General features: G+C 47.1%; 1 protein-coding gene across 3 annotated transcripts; it reads left to right on the top strand.

Annotated features, from left to right (window-relative positions):
- The first annotated feature begins 976 nt into the window (after window positions 1-976).
- Window positions 977-24,311, top strand: FAM234B (family with sequence similarity 234 member B). Of its 3 annotated transcripts, XR_014227938.1 has the most exons (14): window positions 977-1,034; window positions 7,613-8,005; window positions 8,967-9,065; window positions 11,005-11,193; window positions 12,704-12,834; window positions 13,519-13,666; window positions 14,020-14,161; window positions 14,817-14,960; window positions 18,431-18,512; window positions 18,741-18,896; window positions 19,508-19,625; window positions 20,802-21,028; window positions 21,454-21,703; window positions 24,047-24,311. XR_014227938.1 is itself a non-coding variant. In XM_082309683.1 (13 exons), exons 1-13 carry the CDS (start codon window positions 998-1,000, stop codon window positions 24,065-24,067), a joined length of 1,887 nt encoding a protein of 628 aa, XP_082165809.1. In that variant the 5' UTR covers window positions 977-997; the 3' UTR covers window positions 24,068-24,311. The 3 variants fall into 3 exon arrangements, 2 of the variants coding, with proteins under 2 accessions (XP_082165809.1, XP_082165810.1); XM_082309683.1 differs by lacking the exon at window positions 21,454-21,703; XM_082309684.1 differs by lacking the exon at window positions 24,047-24,311 and having other exon boundaries at window positions 21,454-23,490.
- The last annotated feature ends 9 nt before the right edge of the window (window positions 24,312-24,320 follow it).

Genomic DNA, 24,320 nt, shown 5'->3' with positions numbered 1-24,320 from the left:
TCTCTTCTGTGACAAAGGAGTCAGCCTTGAGAGTTCTCACACAAATCGTGACTTGAAGAAGTGGTGGTGCTAGGTGGCCCATGCATGGGCATCGGAATCAGGAAGCTGGAGCCTTGTGGCTTTGGGGAAGCCACAAAACCCTCCTTGCTTAACTTCTCCATCGTGGGAAAGGGAGAATTCCCTTGTTTGCTTACCTCAGAAGGCTGTGGTGAAGATCAAGGACAGCTTTGGAAAACGCCCTAGCAGTCTTTTGTACTATAATTAAGCAAAAAAAGAATGTTGCAAAATAAAATAAAATCAACAAGTACAATTTCTTCCAACCAAAACCTTCCGAAGAATGAAGGTATATATTTATACCAAGAACAACTTAAAGGACTGGCACTTTCTGCGTAAACCACTGAAGACAACGACCATGGTTTTGCATGAGCCTGTGCCCAGCACACAGTGGGGGCTGTATAAATCTGGACTGTCCGTGGTCACGGCTCGCTGCCACAGGCCCCCACGGCCCTGCGGGTCTCTGCCCCGCAAAACAATAGGGAGGAAACAAAGGACGATGGAACCAATAAAGAGCTTCGGTTTTGGTGGGAATCCCAAGTTTATGCCAGGCAGGCAGCCGTCTTTGCGGGAGAGCGGCACCTCCCAGGGGAAGGCCCCGCTGCCATCCCGCCCGGAGGCCTGCCGGCTCCTGGCAGGGACGGCCCCATGGGGAGAGGCCCTCAGAGCCCGGTGGCCTGCGCCCCTCCCACCCCCGGCTGCCCACCGAGCGGCCCTCACCCGCAGCTCCCCGTGACAGGGACCCCGGGGCCGCCCCCCGCCACCCCTCTCCCTCTGCCCCAGCAGAGCGAGGCCGTGCGGGCGAGGAGCCCCGGCCAGGTTGGGGGGGGGGGGGGGGGGAGGGCGGGGGGGGCTCCCACGCCGCAGAACTACAATTCCCAGCAGGCCGCGGGAAGGCGCGGAGAGGGAGGGGTGGCGCGCATGTGCACTGCGCCGCTCCAGCATGGCCACGGTGCTGTCCCGGGCGCTGAAGCTGCCGGGTAAGGGGTCCGCGCCCGCGGGAGGGCGGGAGCGCCGGGCCGGGCCGGGGCAGCCGCGTCCGGGTCTGCGCCCGGCGGCATGAGGCGCGGTTGCCGCTGCCTGCGGGCGGTGGGGTGCGTTGCCATGGTGATGTGGCGATGTGGGGCAAGGCCCGGCCGCCCCGGGGGCGCAGGCGGTGCGGGGGCGGGGGCGGCGGTCTCTGCCCGGGCTCCGGGGGCGTCGTGCGTGGCGGCGGGGGGGCCTGGACCTGGCCGCGGCCCTGTGAGGAGCCGCGCCGGGGCTGCGCGGGAGGAGGCGCCGGGTCCCGCAGGCCGCGCAGGGGTGGGCACGGGGCTCAAGGCAGCCGCCGCCACCGCGAGAAAGCGTTAGTTCCTCCCTGATCCCCTCCCACCGGGTTTTACCCCAAAAAGCCGGGCTAGGAGTTCGGTAAGTGACCCTGCAGTTACACAGGTAAATGTTTGAAGTCTGCCTACCAGCTCTGCATACCTTCCAGGCAGACATCTTCAGCGAGATGAAAGGATATTCAGGCATAAGGGACTATTGTGTCGGGGAACCAGATCTTTCAAAGATAAGGCAGTGAGCAGCAGTCCAACAACTGTTCTCTTCAGCGAGGAGATTAAGAGGGAATGAAAATACATTGCAAAACCAGTTCTTGAGAGCGTGCTAGTTGCTGTTGGATGGGCTGGAGATGGTGCCAATGCACCCAGCTGCATTAACCCAATGGGAAAGTGCCTCGTGTCCCATGTCTTGCCTTCAGGACAGCCATGGGACAGAGCCAGGGCCCAGCTGTGCGCTGCTGGGGGAGGGCTTCTCCCCAGCACCACGTGCCACTGTGGTCCTGCGGTGCCCCAGCCTGTGAAGCTGCACTCAATGGGCAGGTCGTACTTTCCTCCTTGTTGTGGTTTAACCCCAGTTGGCAACTGAGCACCACACAGCCACTCACTCACCCTCCCCCCACAGTGGGATGCAGGAGAGAACTGGAAAAAAAAAATTAAAACATGTAGGTTGAGATAAAGACAGTTTAATAGGACAGCAGAATAAGAGAAAATAATAATGATAAAAGAATACACAAAGCAAGTGATGCACAATGCAATTGCTTACCACCCGCTGACCGATGCCCGGCTTGTCCCTGAGCAGTGATCACTGCCCCCCTGGCCAATCCACCCCATTTTATATACTGAGCATGTCGTCATATGGTATGGCATAGCCCTTTGGCCAGTCGGGGTCAGCTGTCCTGGCTGTGCCCCCTCCCAGCTTCTTGTGCACCGGGCAGAGCATGGGAAGCTGAAAAGTCCTTGACCAGTGTAAGCACTACTTAGCAACAACTAAAACGTCAGTGTGTTACCAACATTATTCTCATACTAAATCCAAAACACAGCACTATACCAGCTACTAGGAAGAAAATTAACTCTATCCCAGCCAAAACCAGGACATTCCTCCATTGGCCCATGTAGGTCACAGTAGTGTCTTTAAGGCCCTTCCCACCAGCTTTTAGTAACCCATACCAGGAGTCATTATTTTTTAGTTTATGTAGTGCCTGTTAGATCTCATTCAAAGAAGTTTTGTTTGCCAATCAGTTTCTTCGTGGTTATTTATATGTGTTTGTCTAAATGGGAGGGAATATTTTTTACACAAAGTTAATTTAGGAAAAGTGCGAACTAGTGGGTATAAGTGTGTGTATTGGGGTCTGACCACTGGGGAACTGTACAATAACAAGTACAGATCTCTTCCAGGATCTCTGAAACCGGCATGATCTATTTGATATCTGCTGTTGGGAGCCACTGATTTGGAAAAGAGCACAGGCCTTGCAACTGCACTTAAGAAAACAGTTCTTGCATCAGTTCTTAGGTTAAATTGCATATATCATACCTTGTTTGTGTGGTTAACTCTTGAAAAATGCAGCTTTCAACAGCAATGAGAAAGCAGAAAGCCTATTGCTATAGCTGTTTTTTCCTGCTGCATCTCATTAAATTAATTACATTAATATGTGGCAACTTATCTCCCCATGGGCTTAGAGATATGTCTGTAGTACCCAGTGACTGGTGCCTGCCCACTGCCAGCTGGGAAAAAAAAGAAGAATAAACAGAACCTGAAGCAAGTACAAAGGATACTGGAACCGGTATCTCATTATTGGAATAACGCACTGAAAATTGTACTTGTCTAAAGTCCAAGATCTGCTCTTTTCACTCCAAAGCGAGTGCAATGAAAAGCCTTTCCAGTGAGTCGAAAACAGAAAAAAGATTACAATTAATATCTTTCAAGCCATCAGCACTAGAAATGAGTATTTCATTATGAGTGGGACCTGATTCCAACACAGATCACCTCACAGATGCCTCCTTTCCAAATCATAATCACACGATGCATCTTTTCTTGTTCGAGAGGTCACATTCTGCAGTAGTTGCAAGAGGTGCATGTGCAAAAAGTACTATTAGGCAAATGCACAGGGGATTTTCAAAGTCACTAAGTGCAGTTTAGAGTTCAACTGCCCTTGAAAGTCAATAAGTTTGGGGCATTTTCTCTCTCTTCTGCCTTTGAAAACCTCCCTCTTCAGTATTTGCTTTTTCTTCCAGTGGCTGCAAAAAAAAAATCCAGGGCGACATGACCAGTAACTTAGCCACAGACCACGAGCAGCAGTTCCTCAAGACTGATTGTAACCACAGGCCACTGACTGGGAACCTCTGTTTTATCACTGTGCCGTGGAAAAAATGGAATACAATTTAGAGCAGGTCAGAACAGAAGCAGTTTATTTACTGTACCTGTAGGGGAAAACACAGAGCAGCAGGGAACTGACTTTGCTGATATGAACTCCATCCCTGTAAAGTGGATGCAAGATTTATACAGACTTAGAGATGCTATGCAAAAGACAGATAATAAGATGTGAGTTATACAGATCTGCTACGCAAAACCACAGAACTGCTCAAGGTAGGTCTGGAGTCTGTCTTCTTTAGCGCAAGGACTAATTTATCATAAAGGTTATGCAGTGATTATCGTTTCAGGAGATAGGGTAAGAATTTGACAAAGAGGCCGACTTGGGTCTTAGCATTTCTGCTTCCACAATGGAAAGCTGAAAACTGCATGGTAGTATTGGATTTTCTGACAGCTGATCACTTGCAGCAGAGGCAGTTTTAGCTTTCTCTTGATGGACAAACTGTCTTCCCCCAGCCTGAGCCTTGTTGTTGACCAGAAAGGAAAGAATTTGACTTCTGGAGCACTTCTCAATAAATCATAATTCTCTAAATGGTGTGAGACTGCCCTTGTTTTCACTCATTCTTTATGGCTGTTTATGTCTCTCTATTTATGCTTTTCTGTTGAAAACTCGTTTGGGAGTGATTAGTGTGGTGTCCCTTCTTCCCACAGCAAGTGACCTAAAACTCAGATGAAGAGTCATTTTCCTTCTACTCTCTCTCCAGCCAGGTGAATCATAAGTTACGTATTCTCTGCACTGCAGAACAGCCTCGGGAGGCCGGGCTGAGCACATCCTCGCCAGCCCTCCAGGTGCATTCCCAAAACACCTGCAGATCGATTGTTAGGGCTCTCTCCAAACAGTGGGCGATGAGCCTTTGAATCCTCTGAGATTAGGTATGCAGCTGGGTTTCCCATGTGCTAGGTGAGTGCTCCCACAGCTGTTGTTAAAGGGCAGTGTCTTCTGTCCTTTTGGCTTAAAAAAAAAAATCAGCAGGGCATTTTATGCTTGACCTTACTGAGTGGCTGTGCCTTGTGAGAGTGCCAACTAACCTTTTGAGGAAAGACAGTGAGAAGGAATGCCAGTTTCTGGTTCCTGGTCAGGCTTAGACATGAAATAAGATTGAGCATCTCTGCTTTATAGCTCTTCTATGACTCAATAGATCCTTTCCTATGTAGATCACCAAAAACTGTAAGTCGTTACTGGGTAGTAGCTGTTTTTCTAGCCTCTGATCAGTGGTTCTCAGCAGGAAAGGTATTCCTGTTACAGATCGTCTGTGGTTGACACCACTGTCAATGTTGCCAGCATCTCAATCCCTGACAGTTCAAGGAGTGGGTGAGCCATTATTTCGAGGTCCTGTCTGTCTCCTAGAAATCCAGAACAAAACTGTCCAAGATAAAGCTCATTCCTGTCAATGCTTTTAGTTGCGCCAAGGATGAACAGCAGGTTTCAGTCTTCTAGGTTCACTGTCTGGAATTAAAGTAATTAAACAAATCACAGTATATCTGAAGTGTAAGTATGCTGTTGAGTCGTTTTACTCAAAGCACACCTGTTTCCAAAACTGGGAGCAGTCTGGTTAGCATAACTATCGGACTTTGACTTCCCAGGCTAAATACCATTTACTCTCGGGCCAGCAGCATTTGCTTTTCATACCACTCTGACCTGGCTTGAACTGGCGCGTCTGGATCTGTAGTGAAAAGCTGCTAATACCCTGCCAGCGAGTCCTCTCTGGAGTGTCTTGTTTTCACTGAGTACTCTTTCAGCAACTTGTCAGCACAACCTACTATATAGGCATCTGGGAAATTCACACTGCGCTGTCACTGCAGTGTCTGATCAGAAAGCTGTGCGCCAGCAAAGTCAGTGGCCTTCTGTGCTGCTCACAGGATGGAGCTAAGGTTATGAAGACTTCCTGAAAAGCCCATGCTTTGAACGCATGTTTAGGACAGATCTATGTGAAATGATGCAGTATCTCACAGGGACACACAAGACCATCCCATGGGAATGTAGTATCTTTTAGCTTGGTGCTCTACCTCCACAAGAACAGCTTTTTGGAGTGTGTATATGCACCAGGTTGTTTTGATGTGAGTCTTTTGTGGAAGCCCCTAGTTCAAAAAGGAAGGGTCTGATTTAGATATGTGGTCTCATTGGGTATCTTTATTTCCCTCTGTTCAGTGTGGATGCGTTGTCCTGGCTGCTGTACTTAGTGTGGGGCATTTGACCTTTAGTGGGATTGACAGTTTTTCTTAAATCCTAAAATTGACACTGAATGCCATTTATAAGTGGTACAGGAAGGGGGAGTGAAAGTCCTTTTGTGGGGTGAGAAATGAGAAAGAAATGAGATACAGATGCTGCAAAATTGATTCTAGATGATGCAAAATAGACGTGTTGCGCTAACTAGATACTACAGTACATCTGTAACTGTGAGTCTGCCTTTAACAGGAAAACTAGAAGTAAGGCGTATTATCTTATGCAGGGAGAATAATCATGAAAGCCCTTAAATTTCCGCTCTGTAAAGCCTTCCCATCATCTTAGTGTCTGAGAGTGGTTGCAGCTTGCGTATTTTTGCTTATTATTTATGCCTTGCATGATCACTTCGAGTACCTTCAGGCAGAAGTTAGCTCCTGTCTCAGGTCAGCTTTCGGCAGTGGGAAATGAAGCAGATATTTGGGATAGCAAAGTCCCACCTTGGAATAGGAGAGAGAGGGAAATAGGCTGAGACCCTGCAGTCATCGGAGCAGTGGCCATGGCTCCATGCCCAGCCTGGTGGTGCAGGGCAGCTCCCTGAGACGTGATTCTCCACTCGTAGCTCAGGGCAGTGAGTCTGCGTGATCTTGCCTGCCCCCATAAACAGATGGCCCTGGCCTTATGCCAGTATGTACGACGAGGCTCTGCCCTTGCCCTCATCACACTCCCTGCGGCTGTCTAGGGCTTGGGGGAGAAGTCGTCCATGTGCCAGGCATCTGTGAGGGAGATACCTAAAGCTAAGCTACTTTCTTGTACCACCACCTGAAGGCATCAGTACTAAGTTATCTATCTTGGCAAGGCCAAGCACAGGCTGTCGGCTCTGGTGGGAGCAGGAACAGAGCAGGAACACTGTGGTTTCCTACTGCGGGGGCTGGAGCACTCCCTCTCGCAGTGCTGAGCCATGCAGAGAAGGTGGTGTCTTAGAGGGGCAGCCCAGATCCCTTCAGACACCAGAATGTTACTGGCCCAAAAGGGCAAAATCACTTTGCCCTCATCTTCAGGGAGTCGATACCCATTTTTACCAGCACTGCAGAGAAACCATGCACAGTGCTTTATCCCTTCTATCCCTGACGAAGCAGGACAGCAGATGTGGCACACTTAAAAGGCAGCAGTGCTGCTTGGACCAGGCAGGAGGAGGAGGGGAAAAATGAGTTGCAGAGGAAGGCCCCTTCAGAGAACACAGACCATAAGTGAAGAGGGGCTATGTCAGGATTAGAGGCTGACAAATGCTAAAGGAGCAGAGTCTGAAGTCAATAGAGTGGTGAGGTTTAGGTAGTCAAAGCGTTAAGCGTGGCTTCGTGTCAGTATGTCTCATTACCAAAGAGGAAAGTATTAGCATTAAATCAGCCATGAATTCCCTATATATATACACATACGTACGTGTGCGTGTGTATATATGTATATAGATATTATATATATACACCTTTATCTTGGGGAAATAAACTGTTGGCGTCGTTTCTCTTGCAGCTGCTACTCTGAAAGATGGGCAGACCTTGTCTTTGCTCTCACACCTCTCACTTGTATCCATGCAAAATACAGACTACGCTGTCATCCCTTCTGTATCACTCTCCACTGCAGCTTTTTCTCCACTGAGATCCTGCAAAAGTGAGCAACTTATGCTTTATTGTCTCTCTCCATTTCTTTCCTCAGGAAAGAAGAGCCCAGACCTTGGGGAATACGATCCCCTCACTCAGGCTGACAGTGATGAAAGTGAAGATGACCTGGTACTCAACATCCAGAAGAACGGGGGGGTCAAGAATGGGAAGAGCCCCCCTGAGGAGGTGCAGGACCCTGACTCTGATGTGGAGGTCGGGATGACAAAGCAGCACACGTCAGAGAGCGTGCCCGAGGGTTATCCTGCAGAGACAGCTGGAAGTTTGGAGCAGAAGGCTGCTCCCTCCCTCATGCCATACCTGCGCACGGCGATCTTTTTGCTCACTGTGGTGATCTCGATGATTCTTGTGTTGGTGTGCGCATTTCTAATCCCCTGTCCCCCTAGAGACTTGCATAACACCTGGAACCACAACCTAGGTCAGGGAGCAGGTGAGAAAGCCCCAGGAACAGCATCTGGCGTGGGGGAGGTGGCAGCTCCCAGGCTGGGCATCGGCGGGAGAGACCTATCTGGGAGAGCCAGGTCGGAGCAGAGGCCCTTCCTCACCACTGCAGATGCTCCGAGGTAATAGACAGGCGGCTGTGTCCTGCTCACTCTTCAAGCTGAGGCCTGTGAAATCTGGCATCGGTAGATAACAGTGCCACAAAATCTGGTTTCTGTCAACACCGAAAAACATTTTGACTCTTCTCCCATCCTGCGTTTTTGTCCAGATGGTACACTCTATTCCAGATGGAGATGGCCCAGCCCACTTTAAAACACAGCACCTCCCTCTCTGCATCCTGGGTTTCACCAGCACCTCCACGCTGAATTGTGTGGGTGTGTTCAGGAGGAGAGGGATAGAAGTCTTTGTGTCTTCTAACTGGCTTAACTAACCTTATTTCTTTTGTCTTCTTGTCCTGCTTGAATCTGTAAATCAACATTCAGGATCTTTTGTCATCCTATATGGGCCACTGGTAACATTTCTAAAGTATCTCCCATGCTGACTTCTGCAGTAAAGTAACAGTGGTTTGTGAAATAATTTCTGCCAGGTCTAGATATGTCTCTCCCTCCTTGCTTTCTGCCCCTGGCTTCCAAATCTAAGCCTTTCATAAGATATGTGGCTCCCACATCACCTCAGAAAGTGAAGTGGGAAGCAGAAATCTTTTTCTCTTAACTCCTCCATTTTTCCCTTTCCCTTTCCTTTCTGACCCAGATGCTACATTTCTGCCTTTCCATGCAATGAAGGATCTTGCCGTGGTGTGAGATGCCTGGCATTGATGGTTCCCTAGCAGACTGTGTGAGGCTTGGGTGTCCATGAGTCTCTTTTCTGGGCCAGCCCTCCTCTCCCAGTGTGGAAAATGAGCTGGGTGGCCTTTTTGACAACAGTGCCGTGATTCTCTGTGACTGTTGCAGGTGGTGTGTTATCGCCACTGGAGCTGTGTGATGTGAACGGCGATGGGCTCCCTGACATCCTCATTGTCTTCACTGCCTTGATGAATGCTAGTGTCATGGGTAAGCACTGCAGCTCCTTTCCATTCCTCTTTCTGTACGTGTCAGTATGGACCTTTGTATGTTTGTCTTACACGGGAAGAGTTCCTGCCACTGCAAATCCACTGCATTGCTCTTTGCGGAGTTCCTTAAAATGGCTGGTGTACTGTGTCTGTGCTTTGTCATGCTGCTCATAATTTTCATGGCAAGCCCATACTCCCATACCTGTTGGGTCAACGTCATCTATTTCCCCTTATCTCATCTTGGGGCAAGTCCATCTCTTTGTCCTGTATTTGTGCACACTTGGTTTGGGGGCAGAGATAAACTGATCAGGAAGCACTGCTCTACAAATAGCATCTGGAAATAAGGTGTACTTTTTTTCCCCCCTTGTTATCTCTCAGACCCCTTCACAAAAGAGCTCAGTCTAACCACCTCCATTTTAGAGGCACAGAGGCGGAAGCACAGAGAAGGGAAGCAGCTTGACAAAGATCACAAATGAGATTCAGTGGTAGAGTCTCGACTCTCCTGATCTGTGGTCCAGCGTCCTGGTCATCACCAAGGGTAGTTGGTGACAGGAACAGTGACGGCACAGCTGACTGTTGGAGTGCTCTGGTTCTTCTGAACTAGCCGGTTGCTTGCCAACAGGGAGCATTATGGGGTTTTTTTAGAGCAGCTGTAGGTCGGTGATGCAGGAAACACCCTCACCTTGCTGCCTTTTTCTCCACATCACTCCATATATTTGCTTGGCTCCAAATTGTTGTTAATTCACAGATAATAGGCTGGCTGATGGTGGGGAAGCTACTGTGCCTGGCTGTTTAGCAGGTATCACCCTGCTAACCCTCACACACCTCAGGTAACACAGCTGCAGCCTGCTGATACTGGCCAGTGTTATACAGGGGCTGCCAAGTCCAGTGGCATCCTATTGCACTGGGCTTCTGAAGTCCTGGAGGTTCCCAGCTGTCTGCTGTACTGCATCTGCCCAGCCTGTCTGCCCAGTGAAGAGAACTTGGGCTGGGGCAGTGCCTTAGCATAAGCCAGATGATTTTCAGTTTGAGAAGAGAGTGAGTTTGATTTAGAGAGTGGGCTCAGACTTGCTTTTAGCCAGCGGCCCAGATATGCCCTTTGTGTAGTCAGGTCACATGTTATTTTGCTAATAAGACAGGAGTCAACTGAGACTGTTGTTATTTTGAAATGTGTGGGAGTTCATCTGAAATGGTGATGTGAGCATACCGGGTGGAGAGTACAGTAGCCGCAATTATGTCTGAGGGCAGGCTGAGCTAAAAGTTGCTCCCATTTGGAATCAGAGCCAACAGTCAACTGAAACAGCATAGAGCACTTTTTTTTAACAATTATTTTGTGCTAACCCATGAATTAGGAAAAGAGCCCTGAGTTACACCAATTGTTTGCATTCAGTCTGTTTTTCACAATAATAAAGCACATTTGGAGAACAAAGGAGAAAGCTCTCAGATTGCCAATGACCTTTTGCTGCTCCAGAATTACAAACAACCCAGGACTTTCACGTGAGGTGGCATTTGCCTTGGGAGTCACTTAAGGTTTCCCCTTGGTGCTAGCCATTGTCTTGAAGGATGATCAGTCTGGTTTGACAGCAAGTACGTTTCACACCAGGAAGTCAGCACAACTGAGCAGGTTGTCCCCAGGATCTTGGTTCCGGTGTGCCCAGCTGACCACATTTCTTGCTGTGAGCTCGCGTCCAACCTCCATGATTATCTGCGCTGTTGGCTGACAGCCCAACTTGTCTGCAGATCACTGCTAGGCTCTGCAGGCAGAGAGACTCAGCCATGGGGTGGGATTTGACCTTTGCTTTCAGGCAGTGTGGATGTGGCTGGCTTGAGCCACTCAGCTCTGGGAGCTAGAGCTGGAACTCAAGCACAAAGACCAAAGGCAGCATGGACATAGCCTCTGGTGCCAAGGGATTTCACTCTCTCCTTCCTGCCTCTTCCAGGTGTCTCTAGGCCTTCCGTAACTGTGGTGGCCCTTTCTGGTATGAATGGCAGCACCTTGTGGTCCATCCAGCTTCCAGAGGAAACTCGGAGTTTGCAGTGCAAAGGGCTGTCACTGGGGGCACCTACAGATCCTGTCTGCCTTGTCACAGGAACATCAAAATTCCTCAGCCTCCTCAGTGCCTCCACAGGTAGAGTCAACTACGAGCATATCAGAAATATGCTACTGCTTTTTTGTTTTCTTTAAAGGACTAATAGGTGTGAATGATTCAGTGCTAGCACTTCATGGTAGCTGTTATCTATTGACACACAGGAAGGAGTCAAAACACTAATGAGTTTCTAGTAGCACAGGATAAGAGAATCCAAACCATTGCTGCTCTGTGGCAGCATCTTCGTCCTAGCATCTCAGAACATTTCAAAGTGTTAATCTTATCCTGTAGCATCCCCCTGGCATAAAGGATATGTAAGGTCTGTTCTCATCAACATTGAGCTGTTAGTACAACTCAGCACCTACCTAACAGCACTGAAAAGCTGAAAACCATTCTTGGAGAAGTTATATAAGGACATGTGCTACAGCCAGGAAACCTTCCAGACAAATTAGGCCCATAGAAGAATTGATTAGATGTGAATGAATATTGCATTTTTAGTCACTTGATCATGTGCACCTCCATTCTCTGATTGCTCTTTGTTCTACCACATTAATTCATTGGCAGAAATATTCATAGGTAGGTATAGGGATGTTTTTGGAATCAGAACAGAGAATGCAGGCATACAAGAAACCTTGGGTTTAAGTGACAGATCCAGTCAATGAGCAGCGGCACTTACCTTTCAAATGCCTTTAGGGACCCGATTACTTGCACAGTGTTTGCATGGTCAGGACCATAGGCTGTCTCCTTTACCAGCAGTAGTAGTGTTAACGTGCACAAGTGTTTTCAGGTCTGGCCTTCGGTTTCCTTTGTCATGCAGGGGCAAACCCTATCCTACACAGCAGCAGCAGAAAAGCATTTTTAAACTCTGATTGAAAAAGCAGAAGTGTTGGCAAAGGAATAATGGAAAAGTAAAAGCATTGAATTTCATTTTGCCTTTTTTGGGTGTTTATTTGCCAATTTGCAAATCAGGTTTTACTGAGTTTCCAGCTGGGTCCATGCTGGACTGCCGGACCATTTGACATCACGTCTGCTAACATGTTTTCACCCTGAGGTGGAGTGAGTGTGCCATGCTGGAGTGGCTATTTGCTGCTGGGAATTTAACTGAGACGCAGATTTACACTTTGAATATTAGAACTGCCCATCTGTTCCCTTTCCTGGCATCTACCTACAGGCTTCACTGCTGGCTGAGGAAAACAACTGCTGTCCTGCAGAGCAGCACTCTCATTTAGGTTCTCCTTCCAAGAGTGAACCTCAAATATTCTCTGCTATTTCAGGAATTGTTTTGGGCTCAGGTCTTTCTAGAGAGATGCTAAGAAGGAAGCACAGCAGGATTTGAGGCATGACTAAAAAACAATCTGAAGAAATGCTAGGGGAAGAACTTTGCTTCCCACTGCAGCTTGTCCCAGTTTGTAGGCTTGTCTTTCCTCTTCTCAGAGAACGGGGGAAACAACCTCTGTTGCTCCCTCCTTCAAAAAGGTTTTGTGGAACCCTTTGGGGATGCCTGCTGGTTCCCCAAGTGCTGCAGGTCTCTCTCATCCTCTTCTTCCTGCAGGCAAGACCATCTGGACACTGAACTCCATCCACCTTTCAAATGGGATCCTGGCTGCACCGGCTGCAACTCTTCCAGATGTAGATGGAGATGGGATTAGGGATATCGTTGTTCTGGCTCTCAAAGAGACACAGGTACAGCATATCCCTGCTCAAGGTTTGAAAGGATCTTGACTATCTAGAGGAAGAACAGAAAGTCTGGTGTGGAAAGGCTGTAACAGCAGCTGCAGGAGCCCCTAATTTTCATTCCTTTAGATTTCCCTGAAAAACACCCTTTTTCTTTCAATAGGTCAGAGCAGTGAGATCAAGCAATAATGACACTACCCGCATTTCTTGTCAGCTGGGAATGAACAGAAGGGTCATTATTTACCCCTGGCTGAGACTTGAGAATTATCTGTTTCTGCTCAATGAAGGCTTGGTTTGAAGCGAGTGTTTAGCAGCAGTGTAGGGAGCCATGTTGAGATAGATCTCTGGAGAAAGGAGCATTCAGCTTATCCAAAAGAAAGAAGTACCTGTGTGATTAATTCAGATGCAGATTTCCTCTATGCTCATCCCTCACCACAATTCTAGCATTAATGTTGTTAGAGGAGTTCAGGTTTTTGAAGTCCCTTCCATCTTTGATGCATTTGCAGTCAAGAGAAAAGCATGAATGTAAGACACCCAGGAAGCTAGACAGAGCAAAGAGAAAGAAACCACTAGCTAGACCTTGCTGTGGGGGGAAAGAGCAATGGAGCTTCATGCTGTGGGGACCAGGGAAGATTCTGAGAGTACAAGTGCATGAAAGCACTGCTAAAAATCTCTACATCTCTCTCTTTGCAGCCTGATATGTTTTTCGTCTTGGTGTCAGGAAAGACTGGGACTGCTTTGGGTGGGCCTGTGAAGTACAGCGCCAATGGAGAAGGGAAAGTGATTGGCCCCCAGGTCCACATCACCAGCCGGGGAGCCATCTACATCCTGTTTGGGTTTGGTAAGATGCACCTTGCTTCTCCAGCACTTCACCTTAACTGAGAAAACACTCATTTTACCTAAAATGGCCCAGAGCGTCCCTGGGATGTTTCTACCGTGCCTTCTGCTGTCAAAGGTAGGAGTAGAGGGCATGGGAACAAGTCTCACTGCCATGGTATGGAAAAGTGCAGGAGCACCAATACCTGCTAGCCTGGAATACCTTGGAGTTTCCCAAAGGCACATCATGCCAGGGAAGTTCCAGCTCTGGGCATTTCTTTGCCTTCTACCACAACTGCAGTGGTCCCAAGGACCCTTCATGCTACAAGGGAGTTAACTTTTGCAGGCAGGACTCTTCATCTTTACTCTTCCTGGCAGGTAATGTTCAAGCAGTTGCCCTGAGGGATATCTTTACCCAAGCCAGAAACCGGGACAGCTTTCCTGCAATGCTGCAGCAGGAGGAGCTGGAGTGGGAAAAGCGCAGATCTGTCAACCTGTCAGAGCTCATTGACATTTACAGGTAGGAGATGGACTTGTCCTCTTGCTTCTGCTGGGAGAGGAAGGGGAGGGTAGGCACCTCTTAGTGCGCCTGGAGATGGTCCCTTCTACTTCAATACTGTCCTTTTCATTGTCCAGTTGATAACAATACTCTGGGGAACCTATTGTTTCCTCCCTGTCCCGTGGTTGTCCTAGCAAAAGAAATACAGAGTATGATAAAAGGGAGTCCTTTGCTTCTCCTGCTCCTTGTTCCTTTCTTCACCCTCTATGCATACCTGGAGGAAAAAACAAAAGGTGTTCCCAGCTAATGGAGTCCCTTTGGGAAGCTCCATCTGTGTAAGGCATTGTGGGCCTGGATTTCTCAGCTCCTTCTTCTTTACTGCCAAATTGTGGTCAAGGTCAGCCTGGATAGGAGTAAAGGGAGGGAACAAATGTGAACCCCCAGACTCCATGCTTTTCATAGTAACTCAAGATGTTCAGAAGACCCCATACCTGAATTTAGCCCACTTAACTGAGGAACCCCCAAAGGAAGCTAAGCTCCATTGCTGGGGAAGAGATGGGCTTCTCCAAGAATAGTTCAAATTTTAGGTAGGATGAGTTGCCATGTGGACAGGCAGCTAGTGCTGAGATGTGCAGATACAAGCCTCAGAATCTCCTCTGCTTTCCGTTTGTCCCAGTGGGGGTGTTGATTTCCTGCAGACGGTGAAGACACCTGACACAAACTGCAGCAACCTGCTCATCACAACCAAAGAGGGCTTGATCCTACTGCGGGGACAGGACCTGGAGCCCCGCTGGACCCTGGAACTGCAGAACATCAGCAGGTTACATACTGGGAACATTTTTCTGTCTTATTTCTTCCTGTACCATTTCCTGCCTTTCACTTGTAAGCACATGTGCTCCTTAGCAATTGAGAAGAATTCTTCAAGTCTGCAGAGAAATCTTAAGAACTGGAGGTGTGCAGATGCATTGCTGAGCAAGTGAGGAGGGCAGGGGGAGCAAGGAACAGAAGGGTGGAAACCTGAGCTGTGTGCTTGTGAGTGGTCACAAGTAAGGGGCTTTATTCAGGTACCCAACACTGATGTCATGGGAATGTCGTGGCATTGGAATTCAGGGGATTACTGGTGTGTGATTCAGCCCATCTGCTGTCCAGGGCTGCCACTTGCCAGTTCAGTGGAGAGGAGCAGTTGCATTAGTGATATTAAGTATTTAGAGAAGGTTTCTGAGTATGACCCACAGATCTTCACGTCCCTTGAAAGTTGAAAATGAGCATTCTGATGGCAGTCAGCACACCATCTATACTAAATGTAAACCTTAAAGTAATACTGCTCATCCTCTAATTTCACACATGGAAATTAAATAATTTGCCAGATTTCGTGGGTTGATGATAACCAGCAATTTCAGCTTGCCCAGTATCAAATATTTGCAAAGGGCAGTTGGGCACAGTTGAGGGAAATGATGTGGTAAACAAATTGCTTGCTCTGCTACCTAGAGGAAAGAAAGCAGCTCTCAGCTCAGTGTTACCTGACTGTCAAGAGCATCCATAGGAAGAAGGCATTGGAACTTCATTAAGCAAAAAAAACAGTTGTTCAACTAGGTTTGATATTCTGATAATGTCCACATTCTTGAAGGCTGATGGGTGACGTAAGCAATGGCTTTAGGAATGGCTTATGGCTAGTTGATCATGCGGTAGGGAAAGGAGATGGACTAAAAGTGGTTTGGGCCTAGAGCCTGCACACTTCTGGATGTGTCTGGGGTCTAGTTTAAAGGGTAAGTGTGTACTGACTAAGCAAAGCCAGTTCATAGATGCTGTAAAATGAGTTATACACAAGATATTTCTAAGCAGATCCACTAATGAATTGGAAAATTTCTATGGGTTCAAATCAAGAAGGGTTGAAAACTGTTTTACCTGTTCCATTCACAGAATCACAATATGGTTGAGGTTGGAAGGCACCTCTGGAGATTGTCTAGTCCAACCTACCTGCTCCAGCAGGCTCAGCTAGAGCAAGTTGCTCAGGGCTGTGTGCTGTCAGGTTTTAAATATCTCCAAGTATGGAGACTCCACAACCTCTCTGGGCAACTAGTATTCCAGGTTGGTGCACTCCAGCCCTGTTTTTTCTGGTTCCATGACCTCCCAAGGGACAGAGTACAACACATGTACAGGAGCTGCCAGATAGGCATTGAAAAATTAATGAAAGCAATTCTTGTTCAAGGCCACTGTGCTAAAGTCCTGGACTGCCTGTTTTCTCGGAGTTAAGAGAGACGAAATCTGGTAGACTGAATATATTGTGGACAAGCATTCATTTAAGAGGGTATTTTTTTAGAATGTAGAGTTCTGCTTAAGCAACACAGGCTGGGGAACAAATTCAGCTCAGGGGTGGCACCACAGAGTCAAACAGACCAAAACCCAGTTCCTCATCAGACAAAGCTTACAGAGCCAGCTGAGTGCTCCGTTTTTCCTGGGTAAACCTGCCCCAAGCACACCACTCCATCCAGGCAGACTGTCCAGCCCTTTGGGAACAGTCTCTGAGAAAAACAGCCTGGTTGCTGCAGATGTGCTGCATTTCCAGATAGCTTTTGACAAGATCCCTGGAAAACCATAAAGGAGAATCAGTAGTCATAAAACAAGGGTGAAGTTCAGAGACCATGAAATTGAGTAAGCAGTTAAAAATTGTGTTGTAAATGGATGTTTCAGATGAGAGAGGATTAATAGCAGGTTGCTACGAGGATTACTGTTGGGGAGGAATAATTACTAGCCTTCTGGTTCATTTAAGAAAGTGCCCAGGGGATTTTTCAGTTGATTGGTAGCATCTAAAATACCTGTGTCTGTCTGCATTCAGTTTGTGGGATCTGCCACTGACTGTAACCCATAAGGGATGTGAGAAGAGCCACCTTAGGAGAGCTTTTAAGTTTGTGCCCATAGGATAGAGCTGCCTACTACTTCCTTTTGCTACTGGAGAGCTTTCAGGCTATAGGAGTGTCCCATGATACTACCTTGAAAGCGTTGGTTCTGGTTGCCAAAGGTGTCTGAAGCGAATGACATTGTTTGATGTAGTAAGCATAAATAGTCAAACCACTGCTGTACTATGGCATTGCTGGTGAAGAGCCATTCTGGCATGCACTTTTTGAAGGGGAAGCTGGAAAAAATTCGAGAAAAGGGCTGGAGAAAATGCTTTAGCATGGAAGATTTAAGTCAGGGGGTTTATATGATCAAAGAGAAGCCAGAGAATTGAGTTCATAAGCATGTGTAAGTAATATGAGCTAACAGGCATTTTAGTCTTGCTATAGCAAGAACAAGTGCCTTGGAGCGAAAGCCATTCATGTTCAAGAAAATGAAAATGCAGGCATGTTTCTTTGGGTGAGATTAATCATTAGAACTGACTGTCACGAGAAGTGATGAATTCATCTCATCTTTGTATTTCTGTAGCAAGCCTCATGGCTGGTAGATCTAGTCAAAGTCAGCCTACTGATACTTGGTTAATTGGGTGAAATACAGCAATCTGTCATAAACAAGAGGGGGAGGACGTATTCTGATGATCCTGCCTTGCCATAAAATCTCTGATTCTGTGAATTTTGAGGAATCGTTAGTGCTTATTTAGAACCTTGTGTCTAGCTGTGGTGAATTTAAGGAAGACAGAGATAAGACTCAGAAAGCCAAAGGCAAGCAAGATGGTTAGAAAACAGTTGTAATGGGGGATATTCAAGTAATAGTGTTATGTCACCCAGAAGGGAAAGGGTAAGAGGGGACTTCATTTAAACTGCTGAAAGTTATAAAAAGGCTTGTAAAACTGCCAGAACTAAGAAAACAAAGAATCATGAGCTGACATTAATGGTGAGTATATTAAGAGCCATTTCACACAGCTAAGGCTGGGAAATACACTTTCAGCAGGAGGTCAAATCTGCCGATGCATTTTGAAAGGGCTGGGTAATTTTTTATGACCATAGCAAAACTGACAGGTTCTCATGCTAAGAAAAGAATAATACAGTCATGTCACAGGATGATAAACAGATGTCTGCACAGCCCAGCAAGGGATGCCCCCTCCCCCCCCCAGATGACTCTGAAGAATAGTTAACAAGCACCATGGGCTGCTTGATCATTTTTCACTTTTCTGATCCACCAACAAATGGTTCCTGACAGTCAGAACAGTTCTGAGTGGATGAAAGATCTTATTTAGCATGGCACATCCTGCCTTTTTAAGAGGTAGAACGGGGGATGAAAGCAACTGTGCTGCCTCCATCTGAGATCCCTGTTTTTCTGCCATGGGGCTGAGTGTTTCTCTTTCCAAATTTGCAGCCAGCCTGTACCAGGTTACTTCGGTGCTGATGAAACTCTCGATTTCATGCTGCAAGCACAGACTGGAGATGGGAACAAAAAGGTAAAACAAGCGAAGGCAAAGAGGGCAGTGGCAGCATAGGGGTGAGGGAGGTTGGGTAGAAAGGGACAATCATTCCCTGCTCCTCACTCTTACCATTTCTGTGGCTGACACTCATCACTGTGGCCACAGGCATGAAAGGGAACAGCACAGGCCATGCCGCTGCAAGGGGGCTCTCTGTACACCCACACCTGGACACCCATTAATGCTAGATCTCTCCCCTGCCTTGAGGTGGTGGTGATAGACGGCAAATCCGGCCTCCCTGTTTGGAACCAGGAACTCCCGTGGCAGAAGCAACAACTTGATGCGCTGTCAGTCATGACTTTGGACAAGAAGTCTGTTTTTCTCTTCTGGGCTGATGAAGCACAGCCTGTGTTGCAAAGTTTGGTGAGCAAGCATCCTTTCTTCACTTTGAGGTTTCTCTGTGAGGCACATGCAGTCACTGTCTTTTATTGCCAATGTAATTGAACTTTAAACCTGCCATATAAGAAGGCTGTCAGGGACATCTTTTTCTCTAGCTTTAACACTCTGACTTCTCTGAGCCTGAACAGAGGAGTTTTTGTGTGCAAATTCTTCACCAGAAAGGTTTATTGACAGAAAGTCCGCATCCACAAAACCAAAACTTTCTGCATGAATTTCATTTTTTTCTGCAACACTGAGATATTTTTGCTGCAGATTTGTTCGCAGCCCCAGAGCGCTGCTTCTCTGCACACAGGCACACAAGTCAGCATGGAGACTCAAACTTCCAGACTGTAGCTTTGCCCATCAAGCTGACTTTGACAGAGCCAGATCTCAACCTTACCAAACAGAAGTTGTGGAGCAAATTCTGTTTTAGAAAAAAAACTTTGCAGAATTTCATCTCTGTAAAACTATAGAGTTCTTGATTCTCTGATCCATGTAAAGACAGCGCAGTGTCAGAAAACTTTATTTCTTTGGCAAAGCTAGACTCCTCTTTGCTAGCCAGCTGTAACGTTTTTGTCTGTCCTTTGTTCCAACAGCAACCTGGTCCCAGACCTGAGCGCCCAGGGCTGCACCACCTCTATCTCCTCCATCCTGTTTTTCCTACCGTCCTTTTGGACCTCACCAATGCAACAGACAAAGTCATTGCTTCAGCAGGTGAGTACAAATGGAGGAGAAACTACCTAGGCTAAAAGAAATAAAGGGAGAGAGAGGTAGCTGTGAGAAACAATGGGGGGTAGTTGTGCTGTTAAAAGTAGCACCTGAGGTCCAACACACATAGGCCAACAATGGGAAATAAGATTCATCTTCCTCCTGAAGGAAGGCCCTGTCCAACCCCTACTTCGCAAATAAAAGACGCACTGAGTTTCTTGCACATGTTTAAGCAGGGAAAGGTCCGAGTTTGATTTCATGCATGTTTTACACCGGAGAAGTTCCCTGGCTTTCGGTGGAGCTATTTATGGTTTAAGGCAGTGCGTGAAGAATCGCTACGAAACTTTTCTCTGTCACCTCAGATAACAGTTCCGCCTTTGTTGGCCATCTTCTCCTGCTCACTGGGATAGCAGCTGTGCTGCTTCTTCCTCTCTCTTTTTGAAAGGGAGAATCCAAAATATTTAAATGTGTTTTCAGGGAAAAGCAGATCTGGATTTAACACCTATACAAGATTGTACAGTCCCTGTTGGGTTTCCTTGCTCTTTCTAAAGCAGTTCAACCAACAGCCAGCCCGTTGAGCGCGGCAGGGTGTGGGATAAAAGATCAGTTCATCCAGCACTGAGTCTAGTAGGCCAGGAAGCATAGAAAAGCTGCTGTGTAGTGATACATCTGATTGGATTTGTATCAAAAACACAGCTCAGTCAAGAACAAATAGAATATCATTTTTAGAGGGGTTTGTTAGAAACTGGGATTTCTGAGGTCTGTACAGATCATTCTGCAGTGACTGGAGTGAACTGACTTGCCCATGCTTTACCAGTTTCCCCTTCTATAGAGGTAAAACAGTATCTGCTAACAGGTGTGGGAAGGAAAGCTCTCTGAAAGTGAACTGCATTATTGAAATATGTGCATCTCCTATGTCAAGCTCAAAAACATCACCTGGAACCAAACCCTTCCGTTTCTCATCTAAATTTCAGTTTATTTCCATGGAAATTTTTAACTTAAAATAATTTTCCCTGATAATTTTCCCTGATTAACTAAGGTACATGCAATTGTAAAGTCAGACTGAATATACCCTCAGTCCAGTGGATGTTTTGACTGAGTAAAGACTGTAAGATTTCTTTTTGAAGAAATGTAATCATTTACTCCTCAGCAATATTTTCTCTCCCTTTTCTGATGGGCCAGTTGGAATTAACGATCTCCAGAAGGATGCATTTCACATCACGGTGACAACAACTGCAACCTCTGAAAAACAGCCAGGGTTTCTCTCGGTCAGCAAGCTGGGCCTGAAGTGGGCCATGATGAGTCAAGGTCAAATGGTGTGGCTAAAGGACACCACCGCTCCCAAAATCAGCCGTGGAGAAGTGAGGCGATTTCTTGCCCGGCTGAAATTTGTTGACTTTCCTCAGAAGGTGAGATTGTGCAGGAATCCCTAATGAAATCCAGGCCTTTGAAAACATCTGATCTCTTCCCTACAGACACAGTTAGGTGCTCTTTGGGATGCAAAGAGACTGGTGGGTTTCAAAGAGACTGTTTGCAAGATGACTGGCTGCCCCTTTGGGCATAAGCTGGACAGATTGTGAGGCCCAGCTGTACTTTGGCAGTTGGACGAGGAGGGGGATCTTAGAAAGAACCAGGGATGATGATCATAAGGGACTGACAGACTCAGAGGGAACAGAGAGGTGAGACAGAGATCACTTGTTTTGACATGGGCAAACGAGTCCTCCACATAGTGGTGCCCAGGTTCAGTTGCTGACCTGTGAATTACCATTTTTCTCTACCAGACCAGATGATAATAGGTTTTGGCTTTAGTTTTTGTTTGCCTTTCCTTCTCCAGCTCTAGCCTGGTGGTTCCTCAGATTTTGGTTGGACCTGTGGCCTGTATGGAGGATATGGGAAGCTGCTCTGTGGATGTTCGGGAAAACTGCTGTGTAAAGGGAATGGGGGCTAAAAGCACTTCCCCTTTCTTCAGCTCTCTGGGGAATGCTGCTGGAGGCAGGTTTGTCCTAGGCAGGCCTGTCCTGTACCAGAGGAACCTTGTTCAGCATCTCTCCCTCCATGTGCCGTTCTTGCATGCTTCCTTCCAGGTAACACGGAAATGTGAATTTAGAATTTATATACGTACATATATATATATATATAAAGCCAAATTATATATATATATATATATATGTATCAATTTATACTATATATATATATTTTTTGTATGTTTAATTTATGAATGAGATTTAGGACACTCCTTTTTATGTCCAAACAGTATTCCCAGGCAGTCAAATAAGCTCTAGGCCTAGAGCGGGCCATGATGACTCAAGGCAAATGGTGTGGCTAAAGGACACCACCTGCTTTAATCTTTTTATTTTTGGAGAGAAGCCTCTGTCTGGCTCCTGCAGGGCTAGTCTTGTGCACAACCTTTCCTGTGCTCTCAGCCCTCTTCTCCATTCTGTCACCAAACTCACAAACAAACTAGCTCTCTGGCTGAATTACCTGATCTAGAGAAAGATGATCCCCACAGCATTTGCCAGTTCTTGCACTTTTATATATTTCTTTTCCCAATCCCAAGTTCAAGACAGGTTCATGTGGGTGACGTAGAAGTGAAAGGTTCATGTTTTATTTCCTTCTCCTTTTTATCCATCCCTAAGATTTTATGAACCCAAAGTGTCCCTGTAACATCACACTGCAGTCCACTGGGCTGAGTCTCCCTTTGCAATGCACCACAGCCCTTTTGGGATAGATTCCCAGCAGATCCCCACTGGCACTGTAAAGATCACACTAGATCCAGTGACAGCAAAGCTGATTCTCACACCACTGCTTCAGGGTTTGGAGGCTCAGACAGAGGCAGAACTGGAAAGCTTTTCTGTGCATTTCACCCCTATTCTGAGCTAAACTTTACCATTCCCTTGCCAGCCCAGCCCTGTGTGGAGCCCCAGCACACATTTGCTCTCAGTATGTTTAGTGCTTTGAACTGTGCCTCTGAGTGTGCCATCAGTCTCCTGTGTTGTAGTTGCAGAGCATCTACATGAACTTTCTTGTAATAGAAGTGACCATACATAAACAAACCACTTTGGTGCCGCAGCAGCTCCCCACAGTGTAGGGCAACAACATAGGAACTGTTTTCCCTGTATGCCTTTCTAGGTCAGACCTTTGACATTAGGCAAAGCCAGGCTAAGATGAGGATTGCAAAGGACTCTTCTGTCCTCCTGGGACGTGCCCTTCCAGCCTCCCCGCACTTGCGTGTGAGTGGTGAGGTGATGGCAGGGCTTCGACCCTCCCTCCAGATGGGCACATCTACCATGGGTTTGCTCTCCGGGGCTCTTGACACCTCTCCTTGGTATACCACCCTCTCTCTTCTCCTTCCCTGCATCTCCATATAAAGCTTCTAGGATAGCCCTTCAGGATTAGCTGCAAGCCCCAAGGCTGGTCCTTGGGCTCTGCTCTCTTAATGTCAGAGCCTGTGAACAGTTTGTATATGTTTAATGGTATTTTTCTGTAAATAGCTTTGTATATATTAGCACAACTGTAGCAATGACTCTAGGCCTGGCATTTTCCTCCAGACAGGGATTAGTGTTTATAATATATAGTCAGTTAATACAGCTGCATAATAGGGACTGAAAGTGTAAGGACCAGTAACATATGAGGATTAAACAGGAGTGCCCCTTCCCTCCTGTCTAGCCACCACCTTGCTGGGAAAGGTGAAGCGGCTGTTACCTGAAGTAGTTATTCTCCTGAGATTCTTCTTGAGAGAACTGATATTCAAGTGCAGTGACATTAGCTCCTCCATAATGTGAATTCACCCTGCCCGCACACACACACTCCCCCACTGTGAATAAAGAGTCTGTCTGTATATTGTTGGGAAAATGTGTTTGAACTGTGAACTGCAATGGAGCAAATAAATACTGTGTACAGCATCAGTGTGTCATGTGAACCAGTGTTTCACCTTTGAGAGATTATGAGTTTGCTTGATTTGGGGATTGTTTGCAATATTTTTACAGTGGGGAAAAGGGGACAGATGAAGAGAAACAAAGAAAAAAGCAAAAGCCCAGCCAAGGATTCTTAAAGGTTGTGGAGAAGCACAGTAGAAAGAGAGAGACAGGAAAGTACATCAGAAAGGGAGATTTTTGGGGAAAAATCAAGAAGGGAGCATGTGGGAGTCATTACAGATAGGAAAGAGGAGGAGACAGATGTCTGAAAGCAACCCTGCATTCCTACTGCAGCAGCACTTTTAATCTGGGGGCAGGGAGAAGAGGAGGTTGGGCCTGGAAATGGGGAATAAGTAGGGTGTTCGGAGACGATTACAGCCCATCAATATGAGCACTGATGCCCTTCACCGTAGCACTGAACCAGGGGGGTTGCTGGAAGGTCAACGTGACACTGCCCAAAGAGGCCCCGCAATGCAATTTGCCAGTTGGATGGCATTGACTATCTATTTCCAGGTGCAATACTGCTGGGATTAGGACATCTGCCTCAACTTTGAAAGTGCTTGGAGACAGCTGACACCAACAACATGTCCTTCCAGTTTCACCCTTGCCAGCTGAGGACACCCGTCAGACTGCGATCACGGAGGACCCACCCTGCTACTGCTGGCACTGCTGTTGCCCTGGCCCGGTGTTCACCTTCTCACTCCCCAAACAGTAGAGGAAGAGCTCCCCAGGAACTTGCTAACAGTGGTGCTAGTGTTTGGTTCAGAGCTCATGTGCCTCCCAAACC

Source organism: Platalea leucorodia (assembly GCF_965183815.1).
Source record: "Platalea leucorodia genome assembly, chromosome: 4".
NCBI lineage: Eukaryota > Metazoa > Chordata > Aves > Pelecaniformes > Threskiornithidae > Platalea > Platalea leucorodia.
This window is presented reverse-complemented; position numbering and strand designations above follow the sequence as displayed.

Bases quoted from the DNA above. Each gene is read 5' to 3' on its own strand.
- FAM234B (XM_082309683.1), top strand. From the start codon at position 998: ATGGCCACGGTGCTGTCCCGGGCGCTGAAGCTGCCGG. The intron at 14,961-18,430 runs GTTACATACTGG...CCAAATTTGCAG, and splicing joins GAACTGCAGAACATCAGCAG to CCAGCCTGTACCAGGTTACT. The intron at 21,029-24,046 runs GTGAGATTGTGC...ATCTATTTCCAG, and splicing joins TTGTTGACTTTCCTCAGAAG to GTGCAATACTGCTGGGATTA.